This window comes from Schistocerca cancellata, chromosome 4 (genome assembly GCF_023864275.1).
Source record: "Schistocerca cancellata isolate TAMUIC-IGC-003103 chromosome 4, iqSchCanc2.1, whole genome shotgun sequence".
NCBI classification, from domain to species: Eukaryota; Metazoa; Arthropoda; class Insecta; order Orthoptera; family Acrididae; genus Schistocerca; species Schistocerca cancellata.
In genome coordinates this window covers 753,696,377-753,714,093 of record NC_064629.1, presented here as the reverse complement: position 1 = coordinate 753,714,093, position 17,717 = coordinate 753,696,377, and the positions used below count along the sequence as shown (strand labels likewise).

The window sequence follows — 17,717 nt, the reverse complement described above, 5'->3', positions numbered from 1 at the left end:
TTATCCTTTTCTGTTTCCATGGTAAACTGTATTTTTGGGTGAATTTTATTTAGATTATCAAAGAAATCGTCCAAGGCCTTTCTGCCATGGGACCAAACCACAAATGTGTCATCTACTTTTCGATACCAACGAGATGGTTTGTTATTAGCTTTGTCTAGGGCTGATTGTTCAAATTTCTCCATATAAAGATTGGCAATTGCAGGGCCTAATGGATTACCCATTGCTACTCCATCAAGTTGTTCATAAAATTCATTATCCCACTGGAACTGACTTGATGTAAGACAATGTCTGAAAAGAACAGTCAAATCTTCTGGAAAAATATCCGCTATGAAAATCATAACTTTGTTAACAGGAATCATTGTGAATAAGGACACAATGTCAAAACTTACAAGAATATCTTCAGGGGCCAGAGTTAGTCCCTCTAGTTTTTCAATAAAATGACGCGAGTCTTTTATATATGAGTCAGTTTTTCCAATGAATGGTTGTAAACAAGTTTTTAAATATCTTGCTATTTCATAAGTGGGAGAATTGATGGCACTGACTATGGGTCTTAAAGGAAAATCTATTTTATGAATTTTAGGTACACCATACAATCGAGGACACATAGCTTCACTTTTCAATAAAGTTCTTTTATCTTCTTTTCGGATAGAGGTAGATGACTTAATCAAATTATTTGTTTTCCTAAGTACACTGGCTGTAGGATCCCTCACAAGTTTTTTATATTGTCCTGACGTTAAAAGGTTCAAAATTGTCCTTCGGTAATCTTCTGTATTCATAACAACAGTAGCATTCCCTTTATCTGCAGGAAGAACCACTATTTCTTCATCTGCATTCAAATCCTTAAGAGCCTTTCTCTCACCTTTTGTTAAATTACTTTCAAGAGGTTTGCTGTGGCTTTAAACTCTAGGCAATTCGAATTGAAACCACTAGAGGTTTAAGCCACAGCAGACCTCTAGAAAGTAATTTAACAAAAGGTGAGAGAAAGGCTCTTAAGGATTTGAATGCAGATGAAGAAATAGTGGTTCTTCCTGCAGATAAAGGGAATGCTACTGTTGTTATGAATACAGAAGATTACCGAAGGACAATTTTGAACCTTTTAACGTCAGGACAATATAAAAAACTTGTGAGGGATCCTACAGCCAGTGTACTTAGGAAAACAAATAATTTGATTAAGTCATCTACCTCTATCCGAAAAGAAGATAAAAGAACTTTATTGAGAAGTGAAGCTATGTGTCCTCGATTGTATGGTGTACCTAAAATTCATAAAATAGATTTTCCTTTAAGACCCATAGTCAGTGCCATCAATTCTCCCACTTATGAAATAGCAAGATATTTAAAAACTTGTTTACAACCATTCATTGGAAAAACTGACTCATATATAAAAGACTCGCGTCATTTTATTGAAAAACTAGAGGGACTAACTCTGGCCCCTGAAGATATTCTTGTAAGTTTTGACATTGTGTCCTTATTCACAATGATTCCTGTTAACAAAGTTATGATTTTCATAGCGGATATTTTTCCAGAAGATTTGACTGTTCTTTTCAGACATTGTCTTACATCAAGTCAGTTCCAGTGGGATAATGAATTTTATGAACAACTTGATGGAGTAGCAATGGGTAATCCATTAGGCCCTGCAATTGCCAATCTTTATATGGAGAAATTTGAACAATCAGCCCTAGACAAAGCTAATAACAAACCATCTCGTTGGTATCGAAAAGTAGATGACACATTTGTGGTTTGGTCCCATGGCAGAAAGGCCTTGGACGATTTCTTTGATAATCTAAATAAAATTCACCCAAAAATACAGTTTACCATGGAAACAGAAAAGGATAACAGAATATCTTTCTTGGATGTCTCAGTTATGAGACGGTCTGATAGAAGCTTGGAATATAAAGGTTTTCGGAAGGCAACACATGCGGACAGATATTTACATAAAAATTCTAATCATCATCCTCAACAAAAAAGAGGTGTCATAAAAAGTCTTGTCGATCGAGCGGAACGGATATGTGCACCTGAACATTTAGATGCTGAAGTGAAACATCTGAAGCAGGCTTTTGAAAAAAACGGCTACTCAAGAAAAGAGATAAATAGAATTTTGCATCCAAGGAACAGAAACCCAAAGATAAGAATGAACCACAATGACAGAAAAATACAGTAGTTCTCCCTTTTATTAAAAAAGTTACAGATCGGATTGGTAAGATTTTACGAAAACATGACATTAAAACAACAAAGAAAATGAGTAAAGTACTACGATCTGTGAAGGATAAATGCCCTCCCCTGTCAACATGTGGTGTGTATAAAATTCCATGTACCTGTGGTAATGTTTACATTGGTACTACCAAAAGAAGCGTAAACACGTGACTGAAAGAGCATAAAAGTCTTTGTCGACTTGGAAAAATAGGAAATTCAGCTGTAGCGGAACATGCTCTTCAACCAGGCAACCACCAAGTGAAGTTTTCGGATACCGAAGTTTTATCTACAACGTTAAATTATTATCCACGGCTATATAGAGAAGCTATTGAAATTTATAAACATCACGATAATTTTAATAGGAAAGAGGAGGCTATGAAACTTAGCGATATATGGACAGTGGCTCTACAAAATTGCTAACAATTTTTATCTTTGACACGGTGGTAATCGATAGTCAACCTTATCTTTGGTATGGATTATCACTGCTCATCACGTGTCACCTGAACCACGCCCCCCTTTCTCACAATATATAAGTCGCTCTCAGACACCCGACCAGTCAGTCGGCAAGACTCAGCGGAGCAGCGCCTCTGAGGAAGTCCAGCGCAGTTCTGGACGAAACGTAAGGAGCAGAAAAGTTCTTGGACCACGACCTCACATACCGGAAAGTATATCAACAGCCATAAATCTGAGTCCTGGCTATACACAATGTTCAAACAAGCAATGGATATGGATCACTAAAATCTGATATCGTAGCACTCTCTGCTACACTGTGCTAATACTGTCCACTAATGTCAATATACTGAGTTGATCTGAGTGGCCGATGCTGGCAGGAGCAGTGCTTATATTGACTTCTTGCAGGGGTCACTCCTGTCATGGTGCAGTCCTAATCAGCGCACCATTGGCCGATGTCGTTTCACCGCCTTCTCTGGTCTAGTGTTCTTCGTCTTTGTTATGGCACTTGTGGTTATGCCAGCAGGACAATGTGACACCCCACAAATCCAGAATTGCTATAGAGTGGCTCAAGGAACACTCTTCTCAGTTGAAACACTTCTGCTGGCCACCAAATTCTCCAGACATGAACATTGTTGAACATACCTGGGATGCATGCAACGTTCTGTTCAGAAGAGATCTACATCCCGCACATACTCTTACAGATTTATGGACATCCCTGCAGGATTCATGGCATCAGTTCCCTCCAGCACTACTTCACATATCAGTTGACTCCATGCCATGGCAAGTCACAGCACTTCTGCATGCTCGTGGAGGCCCTTCACGATATTCGGCAAGTGTACCAGTTTCTTTGGCTCTTCAGTGTGTTACGTTTGTGTAGTGGTATGTCCAACATAGTTGTACAATTTGTATATAGCTGCTTCCCCCCCCCCCCCCCCCCCCTCCACAGTGTGTTGCTATGTTTCCAGACACACCAAATAATGGGAATACTTGAAACCAGTAGTGTGAAAAATAAAAAATGTATACACAATCTGGTGGAAAAATGGTATTCTTCAAAATAACCTTTCGACATAACCTACAGTGAGACAAGCATTCCTGTGACAAACTTAACTGTTTCATTCTCTCATATGCTCCAACTGTACATAATAGTCACTTACAGCATACATAACCTCTTCATTCTATGAAAGTAGTCACACAAAACCAAATCTGGGAAACTGGGTGGGTGAGAAACTATTTTCAGATTCAGTTCACATACATTTACCTTTGCAATGCATGATGTAAGACAGCATCCTGCAACATGGCTACTTTTTAAAGTGCTCATCTTTGTCATCTGTTCTAGTTAAATACGTAAATGGTTCAGATACACTCAGTAATAAATGCTAGTAACTACTATATCCACTTACAAATAGCCAATCATTCTAACATGCAATCTTGTCTCAAAGAATACAAAAGCATGTGTTTTCCTTGTTTACAGGAAGTTACCAGAAATCCTTTGGATTTTACTTATACTTTTCTAAATACTATCTTCTAATGTCCTCCCCTTCCATCAGTTTTTTTCTGATGTAAACAGTGACTATCATGCAGTCATCCTACTCATGTGCAGAATTTTTACTCAGAATATTATAATGGCAATCAAAAGGTTTCCATTGAAAGTCTGTACAGTCCAGAATCAGTATGTCAATCAGGCAAAATCACCATAAGTGTTGAGGCAATCATTCCACCAATACACCAAGGTGAAGATACCTGTTTGGAAAAATCACTGTGTCCTGCTGCGTCAAGTAGTCCATAACTGCCTGCTGCACAGTCTTGTCTGAGAGGAAACCTTCAAGGTCTTTTTTAAGGGACCCAAGGTATGGTAATCATGATAATGACATGGGGAGAGATCAGGACCACCAGGTGGGGGCTCGAGTGTCTCCCACTAAAATTGCAAAGGATGAGGCTGACCTCCCAGATCAACCAGCATCTTGTGTCTAACCACAACCAGTACAGAACCTGATACACCATTCCACAATGGTCACTTTCAAAAGACATGCTCCCCCATACACATTCTTCATTCTCTGACGGATGTCTACCAGTCTTTGTCCTTCAGTGGCCAAGAAAAGAGTAACAGTGTGTTGGTCTTGTTTGGATGCATTTGGTAACAATGTCTCCATAATTCACATTTCTGCATTTACTGCATGTGTTTCAAAAAGACACAAAGCCACGCTAACCCTTTGGCTATGTGTCATGACTTATATACCCACACTAGAGTTTCACTACACTGGATACATGCTGCAGCAGTGCCCTCAAACAGAAACGTTTTGATCACTCCTAATATTTTCCCCCTTTATGTAATAAATATACCAACTCAACAATCTCTTATACCTTAATGTGAACACCTTCTTTTGCAATATTATTAATTTTAAGAGACACTTCTTGATAAGAAAGCCTCACCCCAGTATTCAGAGAGTCAGGTTCACAGTCTCATAAGAAAATTTAAATTTCTTTCTATTATAATTGTGGTGTCGCCGCCAGACACCACACTTGCTAGGTGGTAGCTTTTAAATCGGCCGCGGTCCGCTAGTATACGACGGACCCGCGTGTCGCCACTGTCAGTAATTGCAGACCGAGCGCCACCACACGGCAGGTCTAGAGAGACGTACTAGCACTCGCCCCAGTTGTACAGGCGACGTTGCTAGCCATGGTTCACTGAGAATTACGCTCTCATTTGCCAAGACGATAGTTAGCATAGCCTTCAGCTACATTTGCTATGACCTAGCAAGGCGCTATTACCAGTATAGATATTGAGAGTCTATTATTGTATCATCAAGAGCGATGTTCTACAAATGTGGATTAAAGTTAAGTATGCCAGAAGCTACGTACTTTTCTTTATAGCATTCATTACGTATCCTGTTTCAGACCTCATGCCAGCCTGCGTGAGCTTATAGCGTGCATTTCGGTCTCCTCCAACAAAACAGTGTTGGCACGTCTGCCGACACTTCAATAATTATTGGTCTTAATTTCTCTCAGCACAATACATACCTAAATAACAATCCACTATTTTAAATAAATATGTTTTATAACTGCAGAATACTTGTCCTTATGTATTTCTACAAAATGTGTGGCACTGATCAGTTAAGATGGCTGAAAAGGTGCATGTGGCACCTATTTTAAAGTTTGAACAAAACAGTTACAAGTCTTACCAAAAGTGTTGCCACACAACATAATCTCACACTATTGTCTAAGAACTTGTACATAAAGTCTATCTTCATGCAAGTGTGATGATAAAGCTTGTTAAATCTAGATATTGAGTGTACATTTTTATTAATTATGTATAAAGATATGGTGATGATGACCACGGTTTTGGGTTGCTCAATGAATAGTCTTTGACACAAATTTGTTGTAGAACTATTATAATACCACTTCATTTTATATTCTACATGATATGGCACTAATTTCCTGGAACAAATTAAGTGCTATGAAAAAAAAGAAGGCAAAGGTATGAAGCAACAAAGTACTATTGAGGGGAAATAAAGACCTGAGGGAAATAGTGATAATGACAGTAATGGAAAACAAACAAAAGAAAAAGTGACTGTACTGATAGAGGCTGAGAGAACATTGAAGAAATATTTTCAGAATATCTTAAGGCATAGAAAAGGACAGTATGGGGAATATAGAGAAATTTTTTTGGTAATACAAGTACCATCAATGGTATACTGGCACACAGTTGTACACGTAACAAGATGATCAAAAATTCGAGACAATAAAAAATGAAACTACTGGTCTAAATATTCACCAGTTTTAAACATTAAGACTTAATGTTGAAAACTAATGATTGCACACAGCTGTATTACTCCAAAATTTATCACACAATAGTTTCAGTCATCAACAGATGATCTTCTGGTCTGTTAATGTTTGAAACAGTTTGTGTTATAAATTTTGGAGTAATATAGCTGAGGAAAATTATGAGTATTTAGTATTTCCTAAAAACCTGTAAGTCATTGTCTCCTTAAAATAACTAAGACTTCCAAATGAGTCTGCACTGCTTGACAAGAATTTCTGTACAAATTGATGTGTACGTGCTTTAAACATTGTTTTCAGTAAAATATTCAGTTACAGTCATACTTACTGATGCAAGCAGTTCCTGGTTGGCATTAATACTGTATTTCAGCTTCCTAGCAAATATGGAAGCCATTGACATATTAACAGAGAATGCAACGATGGAAATAGTAAATCCATCAGTCAGCACTTTTGGAAGAAGTTCCAGTGGTGGAGGTGAAAAAGGTGGAAATCTGCAAACAAAATAAAGAATAACGTTGTATCTTTTATTTCAATGAAATTAGATCCTGTGCATGTGTGTGTGTGTGTGTGTGTGTGTGTGTGTGTGTGTGTGTGTGTGTGTGTGTGTGTGTGTGTGTAAGAGTGAAATACTATTTTTAGAAGTAAAACACTTGTAAGAACTGTCCCACTTGCACCACGTACTTCAGTACAAAGATAATACATCAGATCACTTGGCTGTATCTACATAGGAGAGTTAATCAGGGAGTAATGCCACCTATAATTTTTTTTTTATTTTACAAGAAAAGTAAATGCCATATACATTGGATAACAATTACAACATTCACTTTTCCATATAATCACCAACAATAGAGGCTGAAAATTATATTCACATTGATAAAACAGACAGCCAGAAAGCAAATTTTAATATACACAATTCATGCAGACAGCCTCTGATTGAAACTAGAGATACTCAAAAATTGGCACAAAATTAGATTCATCCAGTTGTAATTCAGCCAGTGCACAAAATCAGTTATCATTATTGCATCAGAATATCCGAGGACTAAGGGGTAAGCTTAATGAGCTGCTTATTTGTGTTGAAGAATTAGAGTTGAGCAAACCAGTTGATATAGTCTGCCTTTCTGAACACCATGTGACCACTGGTATAGATATGTTAAATGTTACAGAATTCAAGTTAGCTTTTTACTTCTGTAGAGAAATTATGGAGAAAGGAGGAGTTGCCACATTTGTCAGAAACTGTTTTGGTTTCAAGAATATTGATATTAATAAATTTTGCTCAGAGCAGCACATTGAAGCTTGTGTAACAGTAGTAGTATTTCATAATAAGTCCTTTATAATAGTGGGTATAAACAGATCACCTTCAGGAAATTTTAACCTCTTCATAAAAAATCTGGAAGCTCTGTTGCCCCATCTCATGGTAAAAAAAAAGGAAATAGTTGTTGGTGGTGATTTTAATGTGATTTATTGAAAAGCTCTGTCAGTGAACAATTATTGCAGTCAGTAACACTATCATTCAATTTAGTTCCTACTGTGAACTTTGCTACTAGGATATGTAAATGCTCTGAGACTTCTATTGATAATATTTTTGTAGACAAATCTAGGGACAAAAGCTATGTCACAGGACCAATAGCAAATGAGCTATCTGATCATGAGACGCTTGTATTAAAGGTTGAAACTGGTCAGCATAAAAATAATCTATTAAATCTGAGTGCAAAAGTGTAATAAATACGTCAAAAATTGAGAAATCCAGGAAATTGCTCAAAGACATGAACTGGATAGATGTGTACAATACTTCTAACTCAAATGGAAAATACAAAGCATTCATTAATAAAGTTACCTCCACTTTTGAAATTTGTTTTCCCCTAAAGGTAACTCAAATCACAGAGAAGTCAAAAACTAAACCATGGATTACACAATGAATAAAGATATCATGTGGGACAAAAATTACACTGTATCTACCATCTAGGAACAGCTCCAATGTTAGAATTTTAATGCATTACAAAGAATGCAGCACAATATTGAAGCAAGTAATCCAGAAACTGAAGCAGCTTTATTATGAGAAACAGATAATTACATCAGGCAACAAAGTAAAAACTGTATGGGATGTCGTGAAGACGAAGACAGGTGGGGCCAAAAAGGAAGAGGACCAGATAGCTCTAAAAATAAATGAGACTTTGGTAAGAAGTGCATGTAGTGATGGAAACCTCTTAAACAAGTACTTTATTTCTGTAACTGACAGCTTGGGGTTATCAGATTCGGTGAACAATGCAATGGAGTATCTGAGACCAGTCTTTTAAAAATAACTTCAGTAAAATGGAAATGACACGTCTCCCAGACAAGCAGCATCTATCATAAATTCCTTAAAATCCAAGTATTCCAGTGGGTATAACAACATATCAACAAAGTTACTCAAAGAGTGTTCATGTGAGTTGAGTTCTATCTTAAGTTATTTGTGTAATTAGTCTCTTATCAGTGGAACATTTCCAGACTGGCTAAAATATGATGAAGTTAGGCCTCTATATAAGAAGGGGGATAAAGTGATACCATCAAACTATTGACCAATTTCACTTTTACTGGTTAAATAATAAATAAGAGGCTCCTGGCATTTTCTGTGACCTATCAAAAGCCTTTGACAGTGAGAACCACAGCATTCTGTTACATAAATTAGAATATTATGGTGTCACTGGCAATGCTTCGAAATGGTTTGAGCCTTATCTACCTAATAGGAAACAAAGGGTGTCATTGCAAAATACCTGTGCAGTTAGCAGTCAGTCTTCATCTGATTGAGAATTAATTAAATGTGGTGTTCCTCAAGTTTCCATCTTGGGTCCATTGCTTTTTCTTGTGTACATTTTTGACTTCTCATCTATTACATTGCCAGATGTTAAGTTTGTTTTGTTTACCAATGATACAAACATTGGAGTAAGTTGCATGTCAAGTACACACATAGAAATAGCTGCTAAGCAAATTTTCACTGTCATTAATAAATGGTTTAAAGCTAATTCACTGTCATTAAACTTTGAAAATACCCACTATATGCAGTTTAGAACCTGTAAGAGAATTCCTTCCAGCATGTGTATAACATCTGAAGACATGCAGATCGAAGAGATTGACAGTGTTAAATTTCTGGGATTACAACTCGATAATAATTTCAGTTGGGAAGGGGATACCACAGAATTGCTTAAGCACCTAAACAAGTCTGTATTTGCAGTGAGAATGATGTCAGATGCAGGAGACACAAATATATAAAAAAAAAAAAAAAACTGCATACTTTGCTTACTTTCATTATATTATGTCATATGGGATCATATTCTGGGGCAACTTACCAAACTGTGAAAAAGTTTTTAGGGCACAAAAGCATGTGATAAGAATCATTTGTGGTGTAAATTCAAGAAAATCATGTAGAAACCTGTTCAAGAAACTTTTTTTTCTAACCACTGCTTCTCAGTATATTTATTCCTTAATGAAATTTGTTGCAAGTAATACATTTCTATTTCCAACCAATAGCTCAATACATTGTATCAATACTAGAAATAAGAACGATCTACATAAAGACCTACAATCACTTACCTTGGTCCAAAGAGGGGTCCAATATTCAGGAACAGACATTTTCAATAAATTGCCAGCAACCATTAAAAACTTGGTTTCAGATAAAGCACAGTTTAAACAGAGTTTGAAAGACTTTTTGATAGGCAACTCTTTCTACTCTATAGATGAATATCTTAACAGAGACTGTTAACCCTGCTTAAGTCAAAATGTCTGTTAGATTTCAGTTTTGACAGCACATGGTCACAACAGTCAAGATTAGGTATTTTGTGTATGATAAATTCATTAATAGTGCATAATAATGTTTCATTCTGACAGCATGTTAATTCTGTAAATATTAGCTGTTCCAGTTTACCGCATTGTATTCACCTATTTCAACAATCTCCTGACAAATGATCAGGGTAATAAGTATTATATTCAAATGTTTTACATTTTTATGTTATACTTTCTGACATGTTCCACACCCACGAGAATCATTTCATCTTTTGGGTCTATGGAATGAAAACTGAATCTAATCTAATCTAATATCTTTGTCCACAGTTTTTTCACTTTCTAACAAGAGCATTTATATGTGCACACTAAAAAATATGGCCCTGCTCCCTCAGCCACTGGCACAAAGAATTTTTCAAGGTCTCCATGTCTTCAAAGAGATGCCTCTAATTAACTACTCTGAATGGGCTGAACAGAGGAATGTCTAATGGTGCATGGTCTCTCTATTTTGATCAGTCAAAATTTGCATTACCCAGCGTGCACAAATCATCTTGTATCTCAGTTTTTGAATAATAACCATCGAAATTGCCTTTCCCAATGGGTAACAGATAACACAGTTCACCTGTTATTACCCAGCAGTCATCGTGGATGATTTGGTCAACATGCTGGATGTTGTGTGAATTCACTGCCTTCACTTGCTGGCTATATGGCATTGCATCAACTAACTTATCACATTGCATCAACTAACTGTGTGAGACATGGCAGTGGTATAGGAGTCAATTGTCCATGCTCACTGTACTCCACATTCACAACCAGGTAAAGTAAAATAATTAAAGACAACATGAGCAAGTAATAGCATATCTAGATACATAGAGAATTTTATTATAATGATGGTGGTGAAAACCGCAACATGGTCCGAGTAGTGGCTCACGAGATATTTAAGTTTTAACCCAGCTCATCAATCTTAATTCACAAGTGGCCAAAGTAAGCATGCTCCACAAGTGCTGCAGTGTGGGCAGTTTTACTGGGGCATGGGTGCAGCGACTGCTAATGTAAAGTTTTGAAGGCTGATGGATGGAAACGAAATGTGTCATACACCAAAAATACTGCATAGTTTGTAGCAGTGGACATCCCCTCTTTCTGAACAGTTGGACAAGTTGAGAGTGGCATAAAAAGACAGTAACAAAGTAGGGTCTAATAATGTTACAGATTATAATAGGACAGAGACAAAATTCTAGCAGATATCATTCTGCAAGTGTGTCACTTGGAGGTGTCGATGTAAAGTATTGTAACATCAAAATTATTAAATGTAGTAGTGTCACACCATTTTTGTCCTAGTGGGACAGAAGACAGGACGACATGCCATAATTCCAGGAGAATGCAGCTGGAGTCTGAAGCGACCGGACATATAGTGAGGTAGCTCAGCAGGTATGGCAAAATAAGCCTTGTCTTTGCACATATTACATAAATAATGTTGTCCAAGGCAAGTTGCAAAGGAAGTAAATTTATTTGGTGATTATGCGTGTTTTTGGCTTGGCAACAGACAGAGACTTAGACAATGTCAGATAATGTGTAGAGCTTTTGCCAGTCGAGACACCATTGCTACAATGCATGTAAGTTGGTTGTCTTTACTGTTCTGCTGTGTGCTGCCTCAGTGTTGTGAAATTTATAATCACTGATGCAACAATGAGAGATTTCAGTTATTTTCTATTTTTCGTGAAAGCACCAGCATTTCCAAAAGTACCCTGGCAGTGTGTGGTGCAGAAACTCATGTGGCAGGTACAATTTCAAACACAGCAGAGTGGTGGAAGATTACTATTGTGCCTTGTGGTGCAAGTAACTTGTCTTGCATATCAGTAGTGTTGGAATCAAAGGCAAAAGTTATGTTCGCAAGTCCACTGTGACTCCTGATTGAAGCAACTGTTACTTTATGCCACTGCTGTAACTAAAGTACACATACAAAATTGGAAGACACTGGGCCTCAACAATGTATCAAGATTTTAGCAGATTTGTCTGCTAATTATTTACAAGAGTAACAACTTCCCCAGAGTATTATTTTTGTAGTACTTCCATACACATAATTCACAGGCTGGTGTGCAATGTGTGGTTAGCCATGATGTAAGACACCCAAGTTTGGATGGTGTATTTGGACTCCAGATACACAGAAACACAAAGGTAGATCTGCTAAGCACTTGATCCATGCAGCCCTGTTAGAGTACAACATCCTGAAACAGGCAGCTGACTTGTTCTATGTTGTTAGGTAGAGTTTGTACTGTCATTATTTCCTCTCATCACATACCAATGTGTTTTAATTTGGTATACAAAAAAGGTAACAAGACAAATTCACTTAAAACGCAAGAGGAAGGATTGAAATGATTATGTGTGTTTGCCCTTCAGCTTCTCTACTGCAATGATCCACTGTCTAACACTGCTCACATCCACTGTGACATTTCCATACACCTTCACCCTCTCATGATTGCGACTGAGTGTTTCACCTCCTGCAGTAAGGAATGCCATCACAGAATGCTGTTCTACATATACATCAATGACACTTTTTTTTTTCTAAATTTACATAGTGCTACCACCTCTTAATATAGGAGACTATTACTGGAGTGGGCTGTAGAAGTTGGTTCATGAAAGTGTGCCAAATTCATGATTACTACATATCAACTTAATGAAGGAGAAAGAAAGATAAGCTGCATTACTTTATGACTGGTCCATGTATATGAACACAAATGCTTAGACAAAGACAGATTTTTAAAAAATTCACATCCATGCTCACTGTGAGGCTTGAATCTGGGACACTTCAGTTACTGGTAATCTGAAATACTGTGGAAAGCTGACTGCATGAAATGAAATGAGTAACAGAGCATCTTCTTGGTGTGAATACCAAATTATTATTTGCTAGTACCTAAAAATTCCATAACAGAGTTTCATTCATTTTTTACCCATTAGTCTCAGTTTCTGAGAGGTGAAACGAATATTGTTTGCACAGAATTGAGATATATACTCTCAAATAACAGTCAGGTTAACTATTGGCAATGTCATTTATGCCTGTTCATTCATTGCTATTTTTGCACATTTTGGCATTACTGTATTAACAGTCTCTAATTTTTAGTGCTCAATAGTCATATAAAATCTAATAAATTTTTTGGGAGAAAATTTAAATACAGTCAGTCATGTGCAATGTTATATCTGTCACTAATGAAAGTTGGTGTTTACCTGGTGTATTCATTACTTGACACAAAAATGGATACAATCATGGAATTTCTAACAATGAACTTTCAGTTCTTAAGAAATATATCTGAAACAATTATGTACAATAGATTTGTGGTTACAGTAAAGAATGGTATCAACTTTTCCACAATCCCTTGGAATACTCTACAAGAAAGCTGTGTTTACTCTCAATAATGATATTCCAAGTGAAGAAAACTATAGTTCTTGACTATTCCTTTGGTATACATCCTGAAGGCATTGTCCAGAACACACGATATTTTGGCAAACACACTTCTTGCCATCTTCAGGTGCTGCTGATGACTGACTCATTTCTGGTGGGCACAGCTTTTATAGCCTCTTGCCGTGCCCCCCCCGCCGCCCCGTTCCTCACCAGCAGCATCTAGCTGGCCACAACTGGGCATGTACTTGGTGTAGTGATGGGGAAATTGTAATGTTGGGGTTCAACCCAATGTCCTCATTAGAGCTGCAGCCAGCATCAGACAAAAGTCTCTGCCAGCATAGTGACAATGCATTGCCACCTTCTTCAGTTGTTGTAACAGGAGGGGACTGCCACACAGATTGGCACTGTGCTTCGATTGTGTATAAGCCTGGGTCCCAGACTTTGCTTCATTGAAAGCTGTCTTTATTTATTAGTCTGTTATCTAGTAGGATCTCTTCAGCCTCTTTTAGAATGCAATTGTGGAAGGTGTTGGACTGTTGCATCAATGTGATGCCATTGTAATTCATGACATGTCATTGGGAGATACAGTGCTATGACAAAGTGAACTTTGTTGGCTGTTCATTGTGTTCATGGTGTTTATGCTCAGCTCCTGTCTCCTGTACTATCCAGACTACATGAATTTTCCCACACAGTCAGGGGATGCAGTAGACTTCTGATTTTTGGAGTAATAGATCATCCCTGACTGATCCCAACAAGGCTTTCATCCTGGCTGGTGGGTGGAACACATTGTGTTTCCCAGGTATTCTTCCAATTTTTGCTGTTGTGTCCTGATGTATGGAATAATTGCCACCACAACAGACTAAGTTATGGCCTCAGCTTCTTTGGTTTTAATGCACACTGTATCTGGCAGTTGCTGTAACCATTCATGTGGAACACAGCATGTAAGTGCTGCAATTCAGCTACTAGACTGTCACAGTCCCATATTTCACATGCTCTGTGCAATATTGTGCTTAGGACACCATCTCATTGTGAAGGGGTATGGCAGCTGGGGGCATGCAAGTACAAAGCTGTATGTCTCAGCTTATGGTAGGTGCTGTGTCCTAGTGTGCCATGTGGTTTTCAACTGATCAGCACATCCAGAAATGGAAATTGATTGCTTTCTTCTGTCTCCATCATGAATTTTATGTTGTGGTACAGCGAATTCATATGTTGCAGGAAGTCTTGTAGGTGATGCTTCTACGGCCAGATTACAAATGCATCATCTATATATGGGAAATATGAGACAGCTTGTTGCCTGTTGACTCCAAGGCTGCTACTTCAAAAACATCCATAAACTTATTGGTCACCAGTGGTGATAGCAGGCTACTCCATCTGTTTGTTCACAGTGATTTTCCTCGAATAAAAATTAGGTTGATGTAGGCATGGCTTCAAACAATTTCATTAGCACTGACCCAAACTTTTCTCCTGTGAGTCTTAGGTACCCTTGTAGAGACAGAAAGCACATCGAAGCTCACCATGAGGTTTTCTTGGTCCAGTCAGAAGTTCTGAAGAGGCTGGATGAAATGTGCTGAATCCAATATGTGGTGTTGGTATTTGCCCACAAAATGGACTGAGCATCACTGTCAGGTGTTTTGCTAATTCATATATTGTTGTGCCAATGTTGCTAACAATTGGATTGCGTGGCATTCCTTTCTCGTGGACTTTATGCAATCCATGAAGTCTAGGTGTTGCAGCTGCTCATGCACAACATTTCTTCACCATCTTCTTATCTGAGAATGTTTGTCAGAGAAGTTTGATGGTCGTCACTCAGCTGGGAGGAAAATCTTCAATCCTCCTGTAAGCGTTGTCCTCTAATAGGTTGTATATTTTTAGCTAGTATACTTGACATTGTAGGAGGACCATACAATTCCTTTTGTCTGCTGAGAGGATGACTATCTCACAATCTTCTCGGAGCAGCTTAAGTGCTTTCCTCCCTTCCTTTGAGATATTTGGCTTCAGTGGAACAGCTCTGGTGAGTATACAGCAAGTTACATGTCATATTTCCTCTGCAGATCATTGTGGAAGTGCAAGAATGACTTGTTTTACTGTACTGTGTTCCACTATTGATAGGGTCGCCAGTGTCAGTGCAAAATTTGGCCCCTTTCTTAGTACAGAAAAGTTGTCATCACCAGTTTTTTCTCTGGACAATTGATGACTGCTCTTAGGATTTTCTTAGCTGAAAAGCATCTGTATTTAGCAGGTTGTCTACAGGTGGCTGACTGCAATGCCCTGTTAGCTTGAGACCAGCTAACTGCATCTATCCACTCCCATGAAGCACAGGAGAGCAACTGCAGGTGAAGCAAGAACAGTTCTCAAGGTCTTGTCAAGTCTGTGTCAAGTGTACTGGACCCTCTTCCTGATCAGGACCAGTGTGGCTCTTTTGGTGATCTGGTTGCTGGTTGGAGTTCTGTTGTGAAGAATAACCTTTGCAAAGGGTGGTATGGTTTGGTGCTCTCAGCAACTCAGCAGGAGAACAAGGGAGAGTAAAAGGCTCTCCTCCCTGTCCTGCAGCTTATCAAGCTTCTTAATTTTGCTGTGCATCTCCTCCCTGTAGAGGTACTTGATGCATGATTTTAGGTTTTCCTGGTGTAAGAAGATTTTTAATATTTCTAAGGTATTCACTCAGGTGGCATCATCCAGAAGATATGAGATTTCAGCGAGCTGACTTCTTGCCCTCTTCAGCTGTTCCCACTGACTGACTGATTTCTGCTGGGCCTAGTGTTTATGTACACCCCCCCTCCAACCCCCCCCCCCCCCCCACCACTCCCACACACACACACACACACACACACACACACATCACCCCTATTACAGTTGATTTTATAAAGAGATGATGATTTGTTTTTGACTGGGAGAGCATAAATACTGGTACACAAAGAGTATGTTGTTTAATTAGTGAAGTTAATATCTCCAGAAGAGCAAAATAAATGATTAGTATGTACAAGTTCAGCACTGATACTACATACAGGCAATTTTTTAATTCTTTTAAGCAACAACAGAGTGTGTAAAGCATAACAAAATGTGTTTCATTTTGTGTTTGATCCTTCTGTCAGTTATGATAATATAAATTAGCAGCTACATTCATTCAGTATAATACTCAATGTTCTTGCATGAGGCACATATAATACTTGATGTGTTAGACTCATTTCAAATGATTATATTTCTTTGATACATCCTTTGACTATTTAGTACTTAGTGAGAGAGCTTTTAATATACCAAAATATATAATTATCTACCTAAATAGAAAGCACCTTACCCAGTGGGAATTTCACCGAGGACAGTAACAGAGAACTTTTCATTTAGATGCACATACATTGACACCAGTGTGCCTGTAATTATTACCAAAAGTTCTGTTGGTAAAGGGATTGGCAGCTTTTTCCCAATGCGTGGCTGAAATCACACAATAACAGTAAGTAAAAAATGTAAAACTTTTGAAGGAGTCTGAAAATTAAATGAAATACATACATAATTTGAAAAAAACTGGCTCTGTCCCTTTGAATCATCAGTTTTGTGAATGGGTGGCTTGCAGAAAACCACTTACAAATTATATCGTACTTGAAGGAATATTAAATTTTTGGTGTTGTGGTATACTGCAAATGCAGTGAACTTGTTATTTTGTACAATTACCATCTGTAAAATCACCCACCTTCATAAGAAGGCTTCCAAGAGTGTATGACTGCAGACATACTGTCTTGGATACAGGTCACATTTCCATGTAGACAACAAAACAAAGCTGGTAGAAATGTTAATTGTGTGTTAAACTGTATAGAGGAGACAAGCTGTTTGTCAACTTTTTTAAATTTAATATAATTTGTTTCTGTGAACAAGTACAGCAACACAGAATCCTGATTGTATAATTTCACAGAAATTGATAACCACTCCAGATTCAAAGACCACCAACTTCTTTTATAAATTTTGAGCAATGAATGCATCTGCTGAGATAACAAAATATGTAAGTAATTATGGAGACCCCTAACGCTCACTTAACATCAAGTTATGGCCTGCATATGCACACACACATGGCTCACATGCATTGCAACCTGAGCTATGAGTTTATCAGATAATGATTACAGTGGCAAAGTCACAGCCTTAAGATTTGTACAAAAGT

General features: G+C 37.8%; 1 protein-coding gene across 4 annotated transcripts in view; it reads right to left on the bottom strand.

Moving 5' to 3' along the window:
• The window catches only part of LOC126184414 (sulfate transporter-like), a 476,107-nt gene that overhangs the window by 19,055 nt on the left and 439,335 nt on the right, over positions 1–17,717 (bottom strand). For all 4 annotated transcript variants that reach the window (XM_049926799.1, XM_049926802.1, XM_049926798.1 and 1 more), the window contains exons 8-9: positions 16,866–16,999; positions 6,749–6,911 (exon numbers count right to left, since the gene is read on the bottom strand). In XM_049926799.1, the coding sequence (XP_049782756.1) occupies positions 6,749–6,911; positions 16,866–16,999 (297 nt within the window). The remainder of the gene's footprint in view (positions 1–6,748; positions 6,912–16,865; positions 17,000–17,717) is intronic.